At 48.5% G+C, this 19,769-nt stretch overlaps 1 protein-coding gene and 9 non-coding genes across 10 annotated transcripts; all 10 read left to right on the forward strand.

Annotated features, from left to right (window-relative positions):
• Positions 1-431: 431 nt before the first annotated feature.
• On the forward strand, positions 432-503 carry Trnah-gug. Its single transcript has one exon. It is a non-coding gene; the product is annotated as a tRNA-His (tRNA).
• Positions 504-1,250: 747 nt separating this feature from the next.
• Positions 1,251-1,332, forward strand: Trnal-uag. Its single transcript has one exon. It is a non-coding gene; the product is annotated as a tRNA-Leu (tRNA).
• A 6,435-nt stretch (positions 1,333-7,767) lies between these two features.
• On the forward strand, positions 7,768-7,839 carry Trnah-gug. The gene has a single exon. It is a non-coding gene; the product is annotated as a tRNA-His (tRNA).
• A 747-nt stretch (positions 7,840-8,586) lies between these two features.
• Trnal-uag lies at positions 8,587-8,668 on the forward strand. Its single transcript has one exon. It is a non-coding gene; the product is annotated as a tRNA-Leu (tRNA).
• Positions 8,669-9,113: 445 nt separating this feature from the next.
• On the forward strand, positions 9,114-9,185 carry Trnae-cuc. The gene has a single exon. It is a non-coding gene; the product is annotated as a tRNA-Glu (tRNA).
• Positions 9,186-9,548: 363 nt separating this feature from the next.
• On the forward strand, positions 9,549-9,620 carry Trnah-gug. The gene has a single exon. It is a non-coding gene; the product is annotated as a tRNA-His (tRNA).
• Positions 9,621-10,367: 747 nt separating this feature from the next.
• Trnal-uag lies at positions 10,368-10,449 on the forward strand. The gene has a single exon. It is a non-coding gene; the product is annotated as a tRNA-Leu (tRNA).
• Positions 10,450-10,894: 445 nt separating this feature from the next.
• Trnae-cuc lies at positions 10,895-10,966 on the forward strand. Its single transcript has one exon. It is a non-coding gene; the product is annotated as a tRNA-Glu (tRNA).
• Positions 10,967-11,329: 363 nt separating this feature from the next.
• On the forward strand, positions 11,330-11,401 carry Trnah-gug. The gene has a single exon. It is a non-coding gene; the product is annotated as a tRNA-His (tRNA).
• Positions 11,402-11,429: 28 nt separating this feature from the next.
• On the forward strand, positions 11,430-12,933 carry LOC124784323 (serine/threonine-protein phosphatase alpha-2 isoform-like). The gene has a single exon (XM_047254092.1). It carries the CDS (start codon positions 11,518-11,520, stop codon positions 12,502-12,504), a length of 987 nt encoding a protein of 328 aa, XP_047110048.1. The 5' UTR covers positions 11,430-11,517; the 3' UTR covers positions 12,505-12,933.
• Positions 12,934-19,769: the final 6,836 nt, after the last annotated feature.

Consider the following 19,769-nt stretch of genomic DNA (forward strand, 5'->3'; position numbering starts at 1 on the left):
AAAAAAAAAAGTGGCAAGGATACCTGGCTCTCACCCAGGAGGCCCGGGTTCGATTCCCGCTACCGGAATCGCGCGTTTTTGTTGCTCCTCTTATGCGACTTGTCTCGACTTTGCTCGACTGACGCGTGCAGAAAGCTACGTTAAGTATGATTCACGGCAACACCTGACGGCGAGAGAGATGAAGCGTCTATCCACTTGTTATCCAGCCACATACCTGTAGTCAAGAGGCTTGGGGGACTGCAAGACATTGCCACGGAGGTGAATGCAGCTAACCACTGTAGTTAGTGTCCTGACAGCGCAGGCACGTTCATTTGCTCGTATACATGTGATGGAGACCGTGTCTCACACTGCTGTGGCGTACACCTTGGCCTAGGCTCTGCTGTGTATCGCCACTTGCATTACAGGCAGCTGCTTTCGCGGGCGCGTCCGTGGCCGTGATCGTCTAGTGGTTAGGACATTGCGTTGTGGCCGCAATAACCCAGGTTCGAATCCTGGTCACGGCAATTTTGAAAGTTTTGCCTTGCTGCCGTTGCAATGACGAGTACTCGAAATGACAGTACTCTCTTGATTTTTTCACTCGTGTTCCGCAGGCCGCAGTTTGCCCTACCACTTCATCCCCAACACGTAATGTCGCCTCCTAGAGCGCAGACGTCCGCTGCTCTCTGTAGTCGAAAAGGGCAGTTGTTTGAAGTGCGATGGATGAGCAGCCAGTCCCAGCAGAACCGGAAGCTGTGGCGTGCACTGTTTGTACAAATGCTAGGAACACTGGCGCACCAAGCAGCGCATGTAGCGTGGCCGAGCGCTTTAAGGCGCTGGTTTAAGGCACCAGACTCTCTGTAGGCGCGGTTTCGAATCCCGTAGCTGCCGGGGGCTTTGCTGTGATCGCGTTAAGCTGCCGCTTTTTCTTCAAGTGTAACCTCCTTGAGCTCACATATGTTTGATACATGGAGCATTCTAGCTCCGCCTGACAGTTACAGCTACGATACTTTAGTGGTTACGGAAAGCCCAGGTTCGAAACCTGGTCACGGCACGAAAACGTCTCTTGACGCTGTCTCCTTAACTGCGACAGCTACAGACAAGTGGCGTCGCTACCATACGGCGGGCACGGCTTTTTCTTGCTGTGGATGGCCTAAAGAGACGCTTCCAGTGGGAGAGCAGTGGAAATACATGGCACGGCGATTGCCAAGATACTTCCATTTCGAAGTGATCTTTGTAGTACAAACGAAACGTTTTGCGGCTGCTGCTCCAACGGTAACGTGGCCGAGCGGTCTAAGGCGCTGGTTTTAGGCACCAGTCTCTTCGGAGGCGTGGGTTCGAATCCCACCGTTGCCACTTTTTACGTCTCATTTTTGTGCCGTTGCGGTGTGTTCTCGTGGGGTAGGACGCAGCTCTTGTGACGCGCGTGTTGTGTAGGTAGCGTGGCCGAGCGGTCTAAGGCGCTGGTTTCAGGCACCATTCTCTTCGGAGGCGTGGGTTCCAATCCCACTCCTGCCAAACGTGTAATGTTTCCTGTGTCGAAGGCAGGTGCACTCATTGCCCGCAAAGGAAACAGCACAACAAGGCGTGAGCGTCTGCTTGGTGAATTGCCGTAGAACAGTGCGTGGTGCAACGACAGGATTTGTAGGCACCTTTTGCTCTCATCATTGCTGGCGTCCGTCTCCCCGAAATGCGTCCGGGGCACGCCGTTCTATAACGCGAGAGAGCGGATTTTTTACAGTTGTCGTCAGTTAACCGTGGGTGGCTGCTGCGTTCGCTGGAAAGAGCACTGCCGTCGTTATCCGGTGTGGTCTAGTGGGTGTTCCGCTTGAGACGCGACAGCGATCGCACGTGCTGTGTATTCGATCCGCCGTTTCCCTCGGGTTGTGACTATTTACTTTCTGTGTGTGACGTTTCTTTGTCTTCTTTTCTTCGTTGTTTCGTCGCCTTAGTGTTTGTGTTGTGTCTTATGTTGTATAGCGGCTTTTGCCGCATTAATTAAGTGTTATGGCTTCCCGGTTGTTTCCGCGGAAGTGTACTCTCAGTTTTCAGTTTAACAAGGCCACCAGGAATGTTCAACCAACTTCGTTGGAAATTCACGAATGGATTGTGGATACAATTGGCATTACATCGGACCAGGTACATACGGCGTATTTTGACACAGAACTTTACTGCTTTTTTGTGAAATTGTTGAACCCGGTTTTGCTAGATAAGATTTTACTTAAACATGGTGAGCAAGTGTCGTTCCGTCATAGAGATGGTTCTGTTAGCAGTGTTACTGTTTCAAATGCTGAAATTACGTATACCACAGTTCGGGTTTATAATTTACCCCCTGAAGTTGAAAACAGTTACCTCAAGGAAGCTTTGCTTGGTTATGGTACCGTTCGGTCAATTCGAAATGAACGTTGGTCTGCACAACATAAGCTGCAATGTTATAATGGTGTCAGATCGGTTGAAATGCATATTAAGTCGAACATACCGTCCCATCTGGTTGTATGTGGTTATCGTGTTCATCTTACTTATGAGGGGCAAGTTGGTACGTGTTTTCTATGTAATGAAAATGGTCATGTTCGTGCTACTTGCCCTAAGCGGGTGTTTGTGCTTAAAAATGGGCTAGCACAACGCCGCAAATTAACGGTTGCCGATCTTGTGCCAGCAGCTTCCTCCACTGTCTCGTGTCAGCCTCCTGCAGTAGATTCTTCACAACGGGTGACACCTTCCTCTGATGCAGGTTTTCCCCCGTTACCCACTCGCCCAGATGTATCGGCTGCTTCTACACCGATCCCGTCTGTTTCCAATAACAAACGCCGTCGTGCTAGTGATACCGGTAGCACTGATGACGAAGCTGCTGTTTCGCAGCCGGTTTGCGGATCTGACGAGAGACTTCCGGAATCTCCCATGCTTGTTTTGGATTCTGTTCCCACTGTGTCTCCTGCTTTGCCTGATGACGTCACACTTACTGCCACGCCGTCGGCGCAAGAGCCCCAACATTCGGTCGCGGTGGTGTTGACATCCCCCCCGACACAGGCATCACAACATGTTGACGACACTTCGGTGCAGACAGCTGTTTGTCGGAAAATCGCTTCTAGAACTGCGCGCTCCGCTTCAGCGGATTCCAACCCTATCTCTCCACCTCCTACACTTCCAATACCTACACCTTCTGATGCCGGTGCCGATGTTCCTGATGCAGTTTTCCCCTTGCTTGCTCCTTCTTCTGATTCCTCTCGCCCTGCTAATCCTTCGGATGCCTTGGTTGACGTGCCTGATCTCGAACCCCCCACTCCACCTGCTCTTGAATCTGGTGTGCATCAGATACGCCGTCGGGTGAAAGTGCCCCCCAATCTTCACGCGGTGCGGAAAAAACACAAGCATGCAAAGGATGACTCTGATTCCGTTGATTCCGGGCAATCACCCTCTGCCATGTCTGATGTTGATGATCTGGATGTCGTTGCTTCTAATGTGGTGTAATTAGGGTTCATTTTCCCTTTTGTTTTGTTGATGTTGCAGGCGTACACGTTTATTACCTTAAATATAAATAGCATTCAATCTGCTCTGAAGTTAGCGTCTCTGCAGCAGTTCATTTATGACTCTGCAGCTGATGTTGTTTTCCTGCAGGAAGTCTCCGTTGCACACCTGTTTGTTCCTGGCTTTCGCACTATTATAAATTTTGCGCCTGAGTTTTCCACAGGTACTGCCTTACTAATTCGTGACGGTATCCCCGTTACCGAAATTGAGCTCTTAGACTCGGGAAGGGGTATTGGTTGTCGGTTATTTGACACAACCTTGGTTAATATTTACGCCCCCTCTGGTTCCAGCAAACGGCAGGCACGGTCTCGTTTTTATAAAGAGGATCTGATTTATCTTTTACGCAAAAATCCTGCGACTTTGATATTTGGGGGTGATTTTAATTGTGTATTACAAGCTAAGGACCAATCGCCTCATTTTAATTATTGTTTCGAGCTACATTCTCTTGTACGTCAACTACGACTACGCGATGCGTGGGAGGTTAAACACCCCACTTTAGTTAAATTTACATTGTTTACTGCCACGTCAAGTAGTCGACTGGACCGATTGTATATTTCTGATCCCCTTAGTGTTTCTGTTTTAAATGTAGATGTTATTCCAGCCAGTTTTACGGATCATTGTGCCCTTGCGGTTATAATTAATTTGGAGCGTCAGCCTCTTAAACTTTATCGGCCGCTGTGGAAATTAAATGTCTTCCTGCTCGATGACCCTGACATCGAACCTCTAATACAGACGGCGTGGGACATGTGTTTACGTTCTCTGCGATACTATCCGTCTAAGCTTCACTGGTGGATCCACTGTGCGAAGCCAAAACTACGTCGCACTTTAATGTCCTACAGTTATAATAGAGCGCGAGATCTGAAACTGACTTTTGAGTATTATTATTCGGTGCTTCGCGAACTTTATGATACTTCTCGAATGACAGGTGCCCACCTTTCTGAGATTCGGAAAATTAAAGCCAAGCTCCTTAGTATTAAACGGCTTCAGATGGAAGGATTGAAGATTAAATCTAAACCGCCGTCCACCTTAGCACATGAAATGACTTCCATGTACCACCTGTTTCGTCACCACAAGAACCGTCGACGTGTATTGATTGACGGCCTTATGGCAGCTGATGGTTGCCGGCTTACCTTACAGAATCAAATAACCCATGAACTTACCTGCTACTATGAGACCTTATATGCTGTGGCTGATTCTGATCGGCTTGATGTTGACGAGATTTTAACTGCTATCCCATCAGTTTTAACAGAGGACCATAATGTGGAATTTTTAGCTCCTTTTACTGCAGACGAAATTTCAGCTTTCATTGCTTGTTCACCATCTCACAAATCTCCTGGTCCGGATGGCCTTCCTAAGGAATTTTTTGTTCGCTTTTGGACTATTATAGGGCCTGTTTTTACGGATATTGTAAATGAAATCTTGAATGGTGGCACAATTCCAGCCGATTTCAAGAGAGGTACGGTTGTCCTGATACCAAAATCTGCTGGTTTGAAGACAGCTAGTGACTTTCGTCCTTTAACCCTTTTAAATTTTGATTATAAGACGGCTGCTAGGGCTGTTAATGCACGTCTATCCCTCTTGCTTACACCTGTGATAACTCCTTGTCAAAGCTGCTTTCCAGGGCGCTCCATATTGACTCCTCTGGCGGGGTATCGTGATGTCGTGTCGATTGTCGCTGTCACCAATATTTCCTGTGCGCTTTTATTTGTTGATTTTAGTAAGGCTTTTGATCGTGTGTCCCATTCGTTTTTAGAGCTTCTGCTGCGCCGACTCGGTTTTAATGAAAAGGCGCTGCTGGTACTTAAGAATATGACGACTGGTATTTCTGCTAAGATTGACATTAATGGCCAGCTAACGAAGGTCATTGATATTAAACGTGGCGTCCCGCAAGGTAGCCCTTTATCCATGACCCTTTATGCTCTCTCCCTTCAACCACTCCTCTCTCGTCTCAACTCGACACTTCGTGGTCTTACGATTTCTGGGGTTACCCTGACAGCAACAGCTTATGCTGATGATTTGGTTGTTTTGCTTCGTTCCGCCGCCGAAGTGCCGCAGTTGAAAATGGAACTAGATAAATTTTCTGCGGCCTCCGGTTCTCGTCTCAACCCCCGTAAAAGCAAACTTCTGAATTTGCGGGGCTTTGAAAATGTGGTTGTTCCGTGGGTTACGGCTGTTGAACACCATACACATTTAGGCATCTATCTTGAACGGTGTCCTCTTCGTATGGCTGCAAAAAATTGGCAAGTAGCCATTTCCAAGCTTCAAGGTGTTTTATTCGAACACTCATGGCGTTCGATACCGCTACTGCAAAAAAAGCGTGTATTAGACACTTATGTTTTATGTAAAGTATTTTACGTTGCTCAGTTGTTTCCGCTTCCAAGAATGCAGGGTGCAAAAATGGTCCAGCTTATCAACAGATATATTTGGCGGGGGCACATTTTTAAATTACGTTGTGATGTTCTTACGAAGCCGCGTCTTGCGGGCGGCTTGTCGTTCACCGATGTCCGTGTCAAGGCTGCGGCCCTTTATGTTAAGCGCACCCTCCATCTTTTATTTTCTGAGTCCCCGACTGTTACTTCGCGATTATTCCATGTCGTTCGTCCTGCGAGCTTGTCACCGCCTATTAACGTAGGGCCTCTAAATGCGAAGCTACGGCATGTTCGGGACTTCTACATTGAGATTAGTTATCTGGATCTCCACTTCCAACGTCGTCCTGTTTTTACTATGCGAACACTGCTTGACCAATGGCACAGGTCTTCTTCTTCCATCCCGATTGTTTTGCAATATCCCCGTTTTAATTGGCGTCACATATGGACGAATATTAGCTTACCCGTTCATTCAGCACCTGTTGCCTCCCTATGGTATAAGGTAGTTCACCAGCTGATTCCTACGAACGAACGACTTCATCGCATAGGTTTAAGTGTCTCTCCGCTTTGTCAAACGTGTGGTTGTGTTGATACACTCCAACACCGATTTACCTGCGCTGACCGTCTTCGCATGTGGTACTGGCTGCGCCGACAATTGGCGTTACTCACCAGGAGCTCGGAATCGGCATTTACAACTGATATTCTCTGCTGGCCGGACACGGTTTTTTATCCCGGGACAAAGAACAATACCATTATGTGGCTTCTTGGCCGTTACATTTTTGCAGTGGTTGATGGTGATGGTATTTCCGATTTTATTTCGTTTATTGGTTACATGCTTCATGAGTACTGGACGCAACAATCTCTCCCACATCTTAAGAGGGACTTTGCGAATATGCTTAGTATTGTCTTCGAAAAGCAGGGGATTGGTTAAGTTTCCACTTCTATTGATCGCTCCTGCGCCAGTTACATTAATGGCACCGGTATAGGGGCATACTGATCTCACTTCACGATAGGGAAGACATTCTCGCTAGCTCTTACTTATTTTGCTTTCCTGCCAAGCTTTTACCTGTTTGGATAGACACTGCATCACAAGCCCCGTGTCCACATATAAATATCATAAGACTCTGAACCAAGGGAAATTACTACGTATTGGTGCCACTGCGCTTCAGTGCAGGGAGGGGGAGACGTCATGGCCAGGCCTCGGGTTTCGACCCCTGCCCAATGCGCCTCCCCCGAGCTGCACTGGGTCAACACAGTGAAAGAAATACAAAAAGAAAAAAAAAATGGATAAGGCATCGGTCTCCTAAGTCACACCAAAATAAAAAAAAAAAAGAAAAAAAAAAAAAAAGCGGTCTAAGGCGCTGGTTTAAGTAAAAAAAAAAAAAAAAAAAAGGGTATGATTCCTGCTTCGGGTGCAGGAGGTCCCGGGTTCAAATCCCGGACGATTACTACAAAAATTATAAAAAAAAAAAAAAAAAAGTGGCTAGGATACCTGGCTCTCACCCAGGAGGCCCGGGTTCGATTCCCGGTACCGGAATCGCGCGTTTTTGTTGCTCCTCTTATGCGACTTGTCTCGACTTTGCTCGACTGACGCGTGCAGAAAGCTACGTTAAGTATGATTCACGGCAACACCTGACGGCGAGAGAGATGAAGCGTCTATCCACTTGTTATCCAGCCACATACCTGTAGTCAAGAGGCTTGGGGGACTGCAAGACATTGCCACGGAGGTGAATGCAGCTAACCACTGTAGTTAGTGTCCTGACAGCGCAGGCACGTTCATTTGCTCGTATACATGTGATGGAGACCGTGTCTCACACTGCTGTGGCGTACACCTTGGCCTAGGCTCTGCTGTGTATCGCCACTTGCATTACAGGCAGCTGCTTTCGCGGGCGCGTCCGTGGCCGTGATCGTCTAGTGGTTAGGACATTGCGTTGTGGCGGCAATAACCCAGGTTCGAATCCTGGTCACGGCAATTTTGAAAGTTTTGCCTTGCTGCCGTTGCAATGACGAGTACTCGAAATGACAGTACTCTCTTGATTTTTTCACTCGTGTTCCGCAGGCCGCAGTTTGCCCTACCACTTCATCCCCAACACGTAATGTCGCCTCCTAGAGCGCAGACGTCCGCTGCTCTCTGTAGTCGAAAAGGGCAGTTGTTTGAAGTGCGATGGATGAGCAGCCAGTCCCAGCAGAACCGGAAGCTGTGGCGTGCACTGTTTGTACAAATGCTAGGAACACTGGCGCACCAAGCAGCGCATGTAGCGTGGCCGAGCGCTTTAAGGCGCTGGTTTAAGGCACCAGACTCTCTGTAGGCGCGGTTTCGAATCCCGTAGCTGCCGGGGGCTTTGCTGTGATCGCGTTAAGCTGCCGCTTTTTCTTCAAGTGTAACCTCCTTGAGCTCACATATGTTTGATACATGGAGCATTCTAGCTCCGCCTGACAGTTACAGCTACGATACTTTAGTGGTTACGGAAAGCCCAGGTTCGAAACCTGGTCACGGCACGAAAACGTCTCTTGACGCTGTCTCCTTAACTGCGACAGCTACAGACAAGTGGCGTCGCTACCATACGGCGGGCACGGCTTTTTCTTGCTGTGGATGGCCTAAAGAGACGCTTCCAGTGGGAGAGCAGTGGAAATACATGGCACGGCGATTGCCAAGATACTTCCATTTCGAAGTGATCTTTGTAGTACAAACGAAACGTTTTGCGGCTGCTGCTCCAACGGTAACGTGGCCGAGCGGTCTAAGGCGCTGGTTTTAGGCACCAGTCTCTTCGGAGGCGTGGGTTCGAATCCCACCGTTGCCACTTTTTACGTCTCATTTTTGTGCCGTTGCGGTGTGTTCTCGTGGGGTAGGACGCAGCTCTTGTGACGCGCGTGTTGTGTAGGTAGCGTGGCCGAGCGGTCTAAGGCGCTGGTTTCAGGCACCATTCTCTTCGGAGGCGTGGGTTCCAATCCCACAGCTGCCAAACGTGTAATGTTTCCTGTGTCGAAGGCAGGTGCACTCATTGCCCGCAAAGGAAACAGCACAACAAGGCGTGAGCGTCTGCTTGGTGAATTGCCGTAGAACAGTGCGTGGTGCAACGACAGGATTTGTAGGCACCTTTTGCTCTCATCATTGCTGGCGTCCGTCTCCCCGAAATGCGTCCGGGGCACGCCGTTCTATAACGCGAGAGAGCGGATTTTTTACAGTTGTCGTCAGTTAACCGTGGGTGGCTGCTGCGTTCGCTGGAAAGAGCACTGCCGTCGTTATCCGGTGTGGTCTAGTGGCTAGGATACCTGGCTCTCACCCAGGAGGCCCGGGTTCGATTCCCGGTACCGGAATCGCGCGTTTTTGTTGCTCCTCTTATGCGACTTGTCTCGACTTTGCTCGACTGACGCGTGCAGAAAGCTACGTTAAGTATGATTCACGGCAACACCTGACGGCGAGAGAGATGAAGCGTCTATCCACTTGTTATCCAGCCACATACCTGTAGTCAAGAGGCTTGGGGGACTGCAAGACATTGCCACGGAGGTGAATGCAGCTAACCACTGTAGTTAGTGTCCTGACAGCGCAGGCACGTTCATTTGCTCGTATACATGTGATGGAGACCGTGTCTCACACTGCTGTGGCGTACACCTTGGCCTAGGCTCTGCTGTGTATCGCCACTTGCATTACAGGCAGCTGCTTTCGCGGGCGCGTCCGTGGCCGTGATCGTCTAGTGGTTAGGACATTGCGTTGTGGCCGCAATAACCCAGGTTCGAATCCTGGTCACGGCAATTTTGAAAGTTTTGCCTTGCTGCCGTTGCAATGACGAGTACTCGAAATGACAGTACTCTCTTGATTTTTTCACTCGTGTTCCGCAGGCCGCAGTTTGCCCTACCACTTCATCCCCAACACGTAATGTCGCCTCCTAGAGCGCAGACGTCCGCTGCTCTCTGTAGTCGAAAAGGGCAGTTGTTTGAAGTGCGATGGATGAGCAGCCAGTCCCAGCAGAACCGGAAGCTGTGGCGTGCACTGTTTGTACAAATGCTAGGAACACTGGCGCACCAAGCAGCGCATGTAGCGTGGCCGAGCGCTTTAAGGCGCTGGTTTAAGGCACCAGACTCTCTGTAGGCGCGGTTTCGAATCCCGTAGCTGCCGGGGGCTTTGCTGTGATCGCGTTAAGCTGCCGCTTTTTCTTCAAGTGTAACCTCCTTGAGCTCACATATGTTTGATACATGGAGCATTCTAGCTCCGCCTGACAGTTACAGCTACGATACTTTAGTGGTTACGGAAAGCCCAGGTTCGAAACCTGGTCACGGCACGAAAACGTCTCTTGACGCTGTCTCCTTAACTGCGACAGCTACAGACAAGTGGCGTCGCTACCATACGGCGGGCACGGCTTTTTCTTGCTGTGGATGGCCTAAAGAGACGCTTCCAGTGGGAGAGCAGTGGAAATACATGGCACGGCGATTGCCAAGATACTTCCATTTCGAAGTGATCTTTGTAGTACAAACGAAACGTTTTGCGGCTGCTGCTCCAACGGTAACGTGGCCGAGCGGTCTAAGGCGCTGGTTTTAGGCACCAGTCTCTTCGGAGGCGTGGGTTCGAATCCCACCGTTGCCACTTTTTACGTCTCATTTTTGTGCCGTTGCGGTGTGTTCTCGTGGGGTAGGACGCAGCTCTTGTGACGCGCGTGTTGTGTAGGTAGCGTGGCCGAGCGGTCTAAGGCGCTGGTTTCAGGCACCATTCTCTTCGGAGGCGTGGGTTCCAATCCCACAGCTGCCAAACGTGTAATGTTTCCTGTGTCGAAGGCAGGTGCACTCATTGCCCGCAAAGGAAACAGCACAACAAGGCGTGAGCGTCTGCTTGGTGAATTGCCGTAGAACAGTGCGTGGTGCAACGACAGGATTTGTAGGCACCTTTTGCTCTCATCATTGCTGGCGTCCGTCTCCCCGAAATGCGTCCGGGGCACGCCGTTCTATAACGCGAGAGAGCGGATTTTTTACAGTTGTCGTCAGTTAACCGTGGGTGGCTGCTGCGTTCGCTGGAAAGAGCACTGCCGTCGTTATCCGGTGTGGTCTAGTGGCTAGGATACCTGGCTCTCACCCAGGAGGCCCGGGTTCGATTCCCGGTACCGGAATCGCGCGTTTTTGTTGCTCCTCTTATGCGACTTGTCTCGACTTTGCTCGACTGACGCGTGCAGAAAGCTACGTTAAGTATGATTCACGGCAACACCTGACGGCGAGAGAGATGAAGCGTCTATCCACTTGTTATCCAGCCACATACCTGTAGTCAAGAGGCTTGGGGGACTGCAAGACATTGCCACGGAGGTGAATGCAGCTAACCACTGTAGTTAGTGTCCTGACAGCGCAGGCACGTTCATTTGCTCGTATACATGTGATGGAGACCGTGTCTCACACTGCTGTGGCGTACACCTTGGCCTAGGCTCTGCTGTGTATCGCCACTTGCATTACAGGCAGCTGCTTTCGCGGGCGCGTCCGTGGCCGTGATCGTCTAGTGGTTAGGACATTGCGTTGTGGCCGCAATAACCCAGGTTCGAATCCTGGTCACGGCAATTTTGAAAGTTTTGCCTTGCCAGTTCAACGTTAGAATCGTGGCTGTACGTTACAAGAGCATCCGTTAGGATTCGTGCAAGTGAACTACTTGAGTTGTGTGTGCATTCCAGTTCTGATGGCTGAAACGGATAAATTGAATATAGACAGCATTATAGCACGGCTATTGGAAGTGCGTGGTGCTCGTCCTGGCAAGAATGTACAGCTAACAGAAAGTGAAATAAGAGGTCTGTGTTTAAAATCACGAGAAATATTTCTTTCTCAACCAATTTTGCTGGAGTTAGAAGCACCACTTAAGATTTGCGGTGACATCCATGGTCAATATTATGATCTCCTGAGATTATTTGAATATGGTGGTTTCCCACCAGAATCTAATTACCTTTTCCTTGGGGATTATGTGGACAGAGGGAAGCAGTCTTTGGAAACAATCTGCCTTTTACTGGCTTATAAAATTAAATATCCAGAAAACTTTTTCCTGTTAAGAGGAAATCACGAGTGTGCCAGTATCAATAGGATATATGGATTTTGTGATGAATGCAAGCGGCGGTATAACATTAAGCTGTGGAAAACATTCACGGACTGTTTCAATTGCCTACCTGTGGCTGCCATTGTAGATGAAAAAATATTCTGTTGTCATGGTGGGCTCAGTCCTGATCTCCAGAGCATGGAACAGATTCGTCGTATAATGCGGCCAACTGATGTACCAGACCAAGGCCTCCTTTGTGATTTGTTGTGGTCTGACCCTGATAAGGACACAATGGGCTGGGGTGAGAATGACAGAGGTGTGTCCTTTACATTTGGAGCAGAAGTAGTTGCAAAGTTTTTGCACAAGCATGACTTTGACCTCATTTGTAGAGCTCATCAGGTTGTAGAAGATGGCTACGAATTTTTTGCGAAACGACAGCTGGTCACACTTTTCTCAGCACCCAATTACTGTGGTGAATTTGACAATGCAGGTGCAATGATGTCTGTTGATGAAACACTCATGTGCTCATTCCAAATATTGAAGCCGGCTGATAAGAGGAAGTTTGCTTATGGAGGACTGAATGCTGGAAGACCTGTTACACCACCCCGTGGAGCAACAACAAAGAACAAGAAAAAGTGAACGTGTCTGGGTTGAGCAACTGAGCTGCTTAAATATACTTAATTTGAATGCTGAATTCACTGTAGCAGCTAGAACTACAGGAGTATTGTGCATTGTGGAGAGACTGCTGAAAATATAAATGTTGTGTAATATTGTGTTGGGCCTGAAGTCCTGACTCAGACGTTGTCACAAAGCTGTTTACCAGTGGTACAACATATTTGTAGTTTTATAATTTTATGCCAAACATTCTTCAGTACTCATTACAAGCAAAAATTAATACTAAGTTAAATACGTGACAGCGTATCAGTGCAATTGCAGTTATTTTATCAAAATCTGTTTACTGTGGCGCTACCTGTTCTGCAGTCAACTTTTTGTAATGCAGAGCTGTTAAAAGTGGAATGAACTTACAAATATGTAATATTTGGAATATTGAAGCACTATTAGATATAACAGTGTTTTTATTTCTAACATATATAAGTGAAATTATATAGATGCAAGTTTGTGTTGTAGCACAGTCTGAAGAGTATTAGAAGGTACATCAGTGATGACACATTATGAGTGACTAGTAGTGCTTAATATTAAACAAAAAAACATCAATACCTTCACATATAATCTGAACATTGTAGTTAAGATATCCGAACCGCCAAAATGTTTAAGTAGAATTACAAAGGATTGGAAAAGCTTCTCATGACAAAAGTATTCACCCTTCTTGGCAGTGATTGAGAGTACCAGTAGTGTTAGTTAAGTCTATGCCACTTCTTTCATACCTTGCCTCATCTCTTGTATTTTCCTCAGTTCTCACAGCAGAATTTTAATGGCCTGCTTGCATGATAGTAGTATTTATGTATAGTTTCTAAGCATAATTTTGCAAAGTACTTCATAGAATAACGTCCTTCATTTCATGAGTGTAGGAGTTTTGAAACATCAAATGTATCGTCCATTATGTTGTAATTAATCCTGTGACAATAGCAAGTGGTCACATTGTTTTGAATTTGTTATAAGAATGTTTTGTGATGAAGTGCATATTTTTTTCAGAGACCAGATATATTTAATAATGTGGTCAACTTCCATCCATTTTTGGATACTTAAATGTACATTACAAAATTCATATTGTATATAATTGTTGATGGATCTCCAGTTTATCATCTTGACTGTCTTTATAATGTCCCTTTAATGAATGTGGAGAGAGCAAAAAGAAACAAAACCTCAATTTAAAAAAAAAAAAAAAAAAAAAAAAAAAAAAAAGTGGTTAGGACATTGCGTTGTGGCCGCAATAACCCAGGTTCGAATCCTGGTCACGGCAATTTTGAAAGTTTTGCCTTGCTGCCGTTGCAATGACGAGTACTCGAAATGACAGTACTCTCTTGATTTTTTCACTCGTGTTCCGCAGGCCGCAGTTTGCCCTACCACTTCATCCCCAACACGTAATGTCGCCTCCTAGAGCGCAGACGTCCGCTGCTCTCTGTAGTCGAAAAGGGCAGTTGTTTGAAGTGCGATGGATGAGCAGCCAGTCCCAGCAGAACCGGAAGCTGTGGCGTGCACTGTTTGTACAAATGCTAGGAACACTGGCGCACCAAGCAGCGCATGTAGCGTGGCCGAGCGCTTTAAGGCGCTGGTTTAAGGCACCAGACTCTCTGTAGGCGCGGTTTCGAATCCCGTAGCTGCCGGGGGCTTTGCTGTGATCGCGTTAAGCTGCCGCTTTTTCTTCAAGTGTAACCTCCTTGAGCTCACATATGTTTGATACATGGAGCATTCTAGCTCCGCCTGACAGTTACAGCTACGATACTTTAGTGGTTACGGAAAGCCCAGGTTCGGAACCTGGTCACGGCACGAAAACGTCTCTTGACGCTGTCTCCTTAACTGCGACAGCTACAGACAAGTGGCGTCGCTACCATACGGCGGGCACGGCTTTTTCTTGCTGTGGATGGCCTAAAGAGACGCTTCCAGTGGGAGAGCAGTGGAAATACATGGCACGGCGATTGCCAAGATACTTCCATTTCGAAGTGATCTTTGTAGTACAAACGAAACGTTTTGCGGCTGCTGCTCCAACGGTAACGTGGCCGAGCGGTCTAAGGCGCTGGTTTTAGGCACCAGTCTCTTCGGAGTCGTGGGCCCGAACACATCGCGCGCTCGCTCCGGCGTGTCGGGCGGTGTTTACGTGTGCTTCGCGGTCGGCGGCGGTTCATCGCGGTGACTGTTTCATCGCTGCACTAGTCAGCTGAACTGTAAGTTAACATGGATTCCGAAGACCGAGAAAATAATATCCAATGCGAGTTTGATAGAAACGTAACCCGACCGTCTGCTTTTGAAATTCATTCGTGGATGAAAAATGACTTGAAAATTCCTGAAAGTGATGTGTTAGGCTTGCAATTAGACGCGTTCCTGAACTCTTTGTTTGTAAAATTGAAATGTCCGGAATTTTGCGATGCCCTTGTCAGTGAAAACGGTGGCGTACGTAAATTCAAACACTCTGATGGGACAATTAGCAATGTGACTCTGTCGAATGCTGGATTTGGTATTCGAAATGTTCGGGTATTCAATCTGCCGTTTGAGACTAGGAATGAGACAATAGCTCGTAGCCTTATGCCTTATGGCACAGTTTTGTCGATTACGAAGGAAAAGTGGTCGTCCGCTTACATATATCAGGTTGAGAACGGTATCCGTAGTGTCAAGATGATTGTGAGGAAGCACGTTCCCTCGTTTTTGGTTATGGCCGGCCACCGGGCTTTTATTTCGTATAGTGGTCAGCCGCAAACGTGTTCCTATTGCAATGCCACCGACCATTTTCGGCAAAATTGTCCTCGGCGTAGGCGCCCTGTGCAGCTACCGCCCCGTGGGCAAGATGACGACGCGTCGTACGCGGCCGTGTTGTTAGGTGTTCCCCGTTCACCGGCACGTTCCGCAGAAACGGCAACGCCTTTAGTTGATGCGGTCGCGATGGATGTCGATTCCACTGCAACCGGACTTGATTCTGTTCAAAACATGTCCGTTTCTTCTCAGTCAGTTCCCGTAGCTACTGTATTGCTTCCGCCTCCGGCTGGGCCAGTAGTTCCGGAGCGGACCGGATCAGAACCCGTTCAGGTGGTTACCCCCCCTGTTGCTGTTGTGGATTCGTCACCATCTACTTCCGTGCTTCAGGGTGTTCCGGACGCGGCTCCTGCCTCACAGGAACCAAAGCCAAGGCGTGAAAGTGTTTCGGAGAGGCGTGGCAATACTGACCGCTTCCGCAGTGCCAGTAGTTCGCGGATTTTAGACACACGGTCTTTTTCTCGCGGAGAACGCAGCCCGTCTCCGGAATGGAAGCAGGTTCCCCGTCCGAAGTCAAAACAAAAACAAAAATCTGTGCAAAAGCCGGCGCACAAGCCCTTGCCCCGCCCCGTAGTCGAATCACGGCCGTCGGTTGCGACGGGGCGTCGTCCACAGCGTCCTGTGGCGAGCAGTCAGCCGGCGCCTACGACAAGTGTGTCGGCAGACAGGCGGGAACAGGTTGTCCAGCAGTTAAAGGAAATGTTGCACCACTCTGATGTACATCTAGCAATGGACACTACGACGTCTCAGGCAACGAACCCGGCACAACTTTCGGTTAAGCGTAAGGCGGAAGACACCCCCCAGCGTCGCACGCGTCCCCCTTCACAGGATTCCGCGTCCGCACCTCCCACACAAGAACCGCCTACTTCAGCTGCCCCGTTTGAACGTTGTGACTGGGCAGACGATATGGAGGAGGAGGGTGGGTCCACTCCTGCCGTCTAATTTGTTTTCTTTGTTTTTCCCTGTTGTTTATGGTAGCAAGCCCTCCATCAGTTGTGGCTACTATTAATCTTAATAAGTTGGAGTCGCCTGTGAAGTTTGCAAGTTTTGTGGGTTTTATAAATTACATTGCTGCTGATGTAGTGTTTTTGCAGGAGGTTGTGATAGATATACTTCACTCCATTCCGGGCTATCAAGTGCTCTTGAACTTTGATATCGAGTGTAATTGTGGTACTGCCATTTTAATTCGTGTTGGTCATGATTATAGTAATGTCGCTACAATTCCTAACGGTCGTGGTGTAGCCTGCACGATCAACAACGTACGATATATTAACGTGTACGCCCCTTCTGGTGCCGACGGGCAGCCACGTCGCCGTGTATTTTATAGCAGTGACATTTGTCACCTTTTACAGGGCCCCCACCTGCCCGTAGTCATGGGCGGCGATTTTAATTGCGTGCTGGACGATAGAGATCAGGAGCCACGGCCTTATAAGTGCCTAGAATTACAGACGCTCGTTACTGAGATGAATTTAATTGACTCGTGGTGTTATTTACACCCGCGGGACGTGGGCTTTACTTTCTTTTATCCCACGGGAAGGAGTCGGCTCGATAGGATTTATGTTTCTCGTGATACACAGCACTGTCTTACGGACTCCTCTGTTCACCCCGTGATATTTTCCGATCATTGTGCGTATGTCTGCCGCTTTCATTCTCTATTGGCGGGTAAACCCCGCGCCAGTCGATTATGGAAGTTTAATGTGCGACATCTCTCACACCCACAATTTGCGCCGGTTATCGTGCGTGTGTGGCAGAGGGTGCTAAAATATCGCGGTCTATATGCCTCCACTTTGTCTTGGTGGGTAGAATTTGTTAAGCCGGCATTACGCAAGGCCATCCTGGAGTTCGGTCAGGATGTTGCTCACTGGGAGCGTTCTACATTGCACTTTTACGAGAGCTGTTTAAATGATGCCATCCACCTGCACACAACTAATCCCGCTCTTCGGATGGCGACAATTCGGCGTATCAAACTCCGTCTTCTGGATTTGAAAAGGGAATCGTTACGCGGATCTGTCGTACGGAGCCGAGCCCCCGGGGCGCTTGCTGATGAAGCGCCTTCCGTGTTTCATCAGCTGCGCGAACGCCGGCGCGCGAAGCGACGTTACGTCACAGAGCTGGAATCAGCTGACGGTGCGCGGCTTAATAGCCAGGCGGCAATTCTTGCCGAGGCCCACCGTCACTTCATCGAACTTTTCAGTGAGAAATACACTGATACTGCCGCGATTTCAGAGCTTCTCCACGACGTTCCGTACGTCTTATCCGTAGCGGATCGCCGTCGCCTCACAGAAAACTTTACTGTGGACGAAGTGAGTGATGTCCTAAAACTGTGTTCCCAGAATAAATCACCGGGCGCTGATGGGTTGCCACCGGAATTTTATTTGCATTTTTGGCACTTGTTTGGCTCGGCCCTGACTGATGTTTTTAATGAAATTTTAAATGGTGTGGATGTTCCTGCGTCCTTCCTGGAAGGGATTGTGGTCTTGGCTCCTAAGGTTCCAGTCGCCAGGAAACTGTGCAATCTTAGACCCATCACCCTTCTTAATGGTGACTACAAACTCTTCACCAAATGTGTCTCCTCACGCTTGAAGCTGGTCATGAAAAAACTGATTAGTCCCTTTCAATACTGTGCAGTGCCTCAACGCACTCTCTATGGTGCTGTGTCCACATACCGAGATGCCATTGCCTATGCTTCGACGAATAGGATTCCTTTTGGCATTTTATCCATCGATTTTGCAATGGCTTTTGACAGAGTTAGCCACCTATATCTCCGGCGAGTGCTCCAGAAGTTTGGTTTCGGTGTAAAGTATATAACTATGATTTTTAACCTTTTCAAAAATTCCACCTCACGGATTAGTATCAATGGATTTTTGTCGGAACCTGTTCCGCTCTGCTGTTCAGTCAAACAAGGGTGCCCTCTGTCAATGGCGCTTTACGCAATCTCCTTAGATCCTTTGTTGCGTAAGTTGCACAGTGTTTGTAGGGGAATCCGTATTGGGGATGAGAAGCACGTTTGTCGCGCTTATGCTGACGACCTTGGTCTCTTGGTGTCCTCGGCTACCGATTTTGATACAATACGCGCTGTTCTTACACAGTATGAACGTGCATCCGGTGCGAGCATCAATACCCGTAAGACGGTTTTTCTGCCTATTTATGCGGCGACACGTGGCTTCAAACGCCCATGGTTTACAGTGAAGCAGGAACACAAAATTTTGGGTGTTCGCTTTCAAGCCAATCTGTTACAGACTGCGTCCTACAACTGGCGTATTGTCTTAAATGGCATACGAGCTATGGCTAGCCTGTCCGCTACTCGCACCCTCGCATTAACACAGCGGGTGATTTTAATAAATGTTTTCTTGCTCAGCAAAGCCTGGTACCTCGCACAGTTATTTCAGGTACCCAAGAATTTGGGCAGAGCCATAACACAGGCAGTCTATTGGCTATTGTGGCGGGGCCATATTTTCAAGGTGTCTTACGAAACGTGTACTTTACCGCGCGAACAGGGTGGGCTCGGGCTCATTCATTTTGCTATGAAAGCCGCAGCGTTGCTCCTTCATCGGACGAGCGTCACTATTGAACGGGATCCGTCGAGCCCCACAGCTGTTCTGTTCGCTATTCATCGTCCTCTCTCTGAAGCAGCACCTCTCGACCCGACTACCATACCGTTTCAGCTGCGTTATGTTCGAGAATACTACATTCAAAAAAGTTATCTCGCCGCCGACGTACTCGACCATCGCACACGCACTGTGAAACGTGTCTACCAGGGACTAAGAGGACGGCCAGTCGGTAATAAGATGGAGGCGCGCTACCCGCGATCTGCGTGGAGGACGGCGTGGGCTCACGTTCACGCTCCCTTCCTGTCAGCGGACGTCAGCAGCTTTTGGTACCAAGTGGTTAACAGAATTCTGCCCACCAACGAAAAGCTGCGCCGCATTCACTTATCTCCATCGAGCTTGTGTGAAGACTGTCGCCAAGACGACACCTTAGAACATCGTTTCGTGTGTCTGAGGTCACAGTCGACTTGGAACATTGCCGCCAGGATGCTCGCACTTATCAACCGGACCAGCGCTGCCGCTTTTTCTGCGGACACGGCATTGATCCCGGACTTCAACCCATATCCGCATACGAAGCGTGCCGCCACTGCATGGATCGTGGCTCACACTGTGTTCGCCCTCCTGCAATTGCGACTTACGGACGACTATGCCTATCTGGTTTATTTGTCCACGCAACATGACCTCACTAAAACCAGGAAAGACTATCACAAAATCTTTGCCAATTTTCTGCAAATTGCACTCGCATTTGCCCACGACAAACTGTTGTAATCAACACTTCACTGCTGCGACTTTTCTTTACTTCTGTGTTTTGCATTGTCTCCGGGTCCGGATACATAGTTAATGCAAATAGAATGCTACAGGAACAGTGAACCATTCAACACGTACGATGCTTACACTTGTGCCGGACTGCAACGTGGAAACGACGACGAA

The sequence above is a fragment of the Schistocerca piceifrons genome, chromosome 1, assembly GCF_021461385.2.
Source record: "Schistocerca piceifrons isolate TAMUIC-IGC-003096 chromosome 1, iqSchPice1.1, whole genome shotgun sequence".
NCBI classification, from domain to species: domain Eukaryota; kingdom Metazoa; phylum Arthropoda; class Insecta; order Orthoptera; family Acrididae; genus Schistocerca; species Schistocerca piceifrons.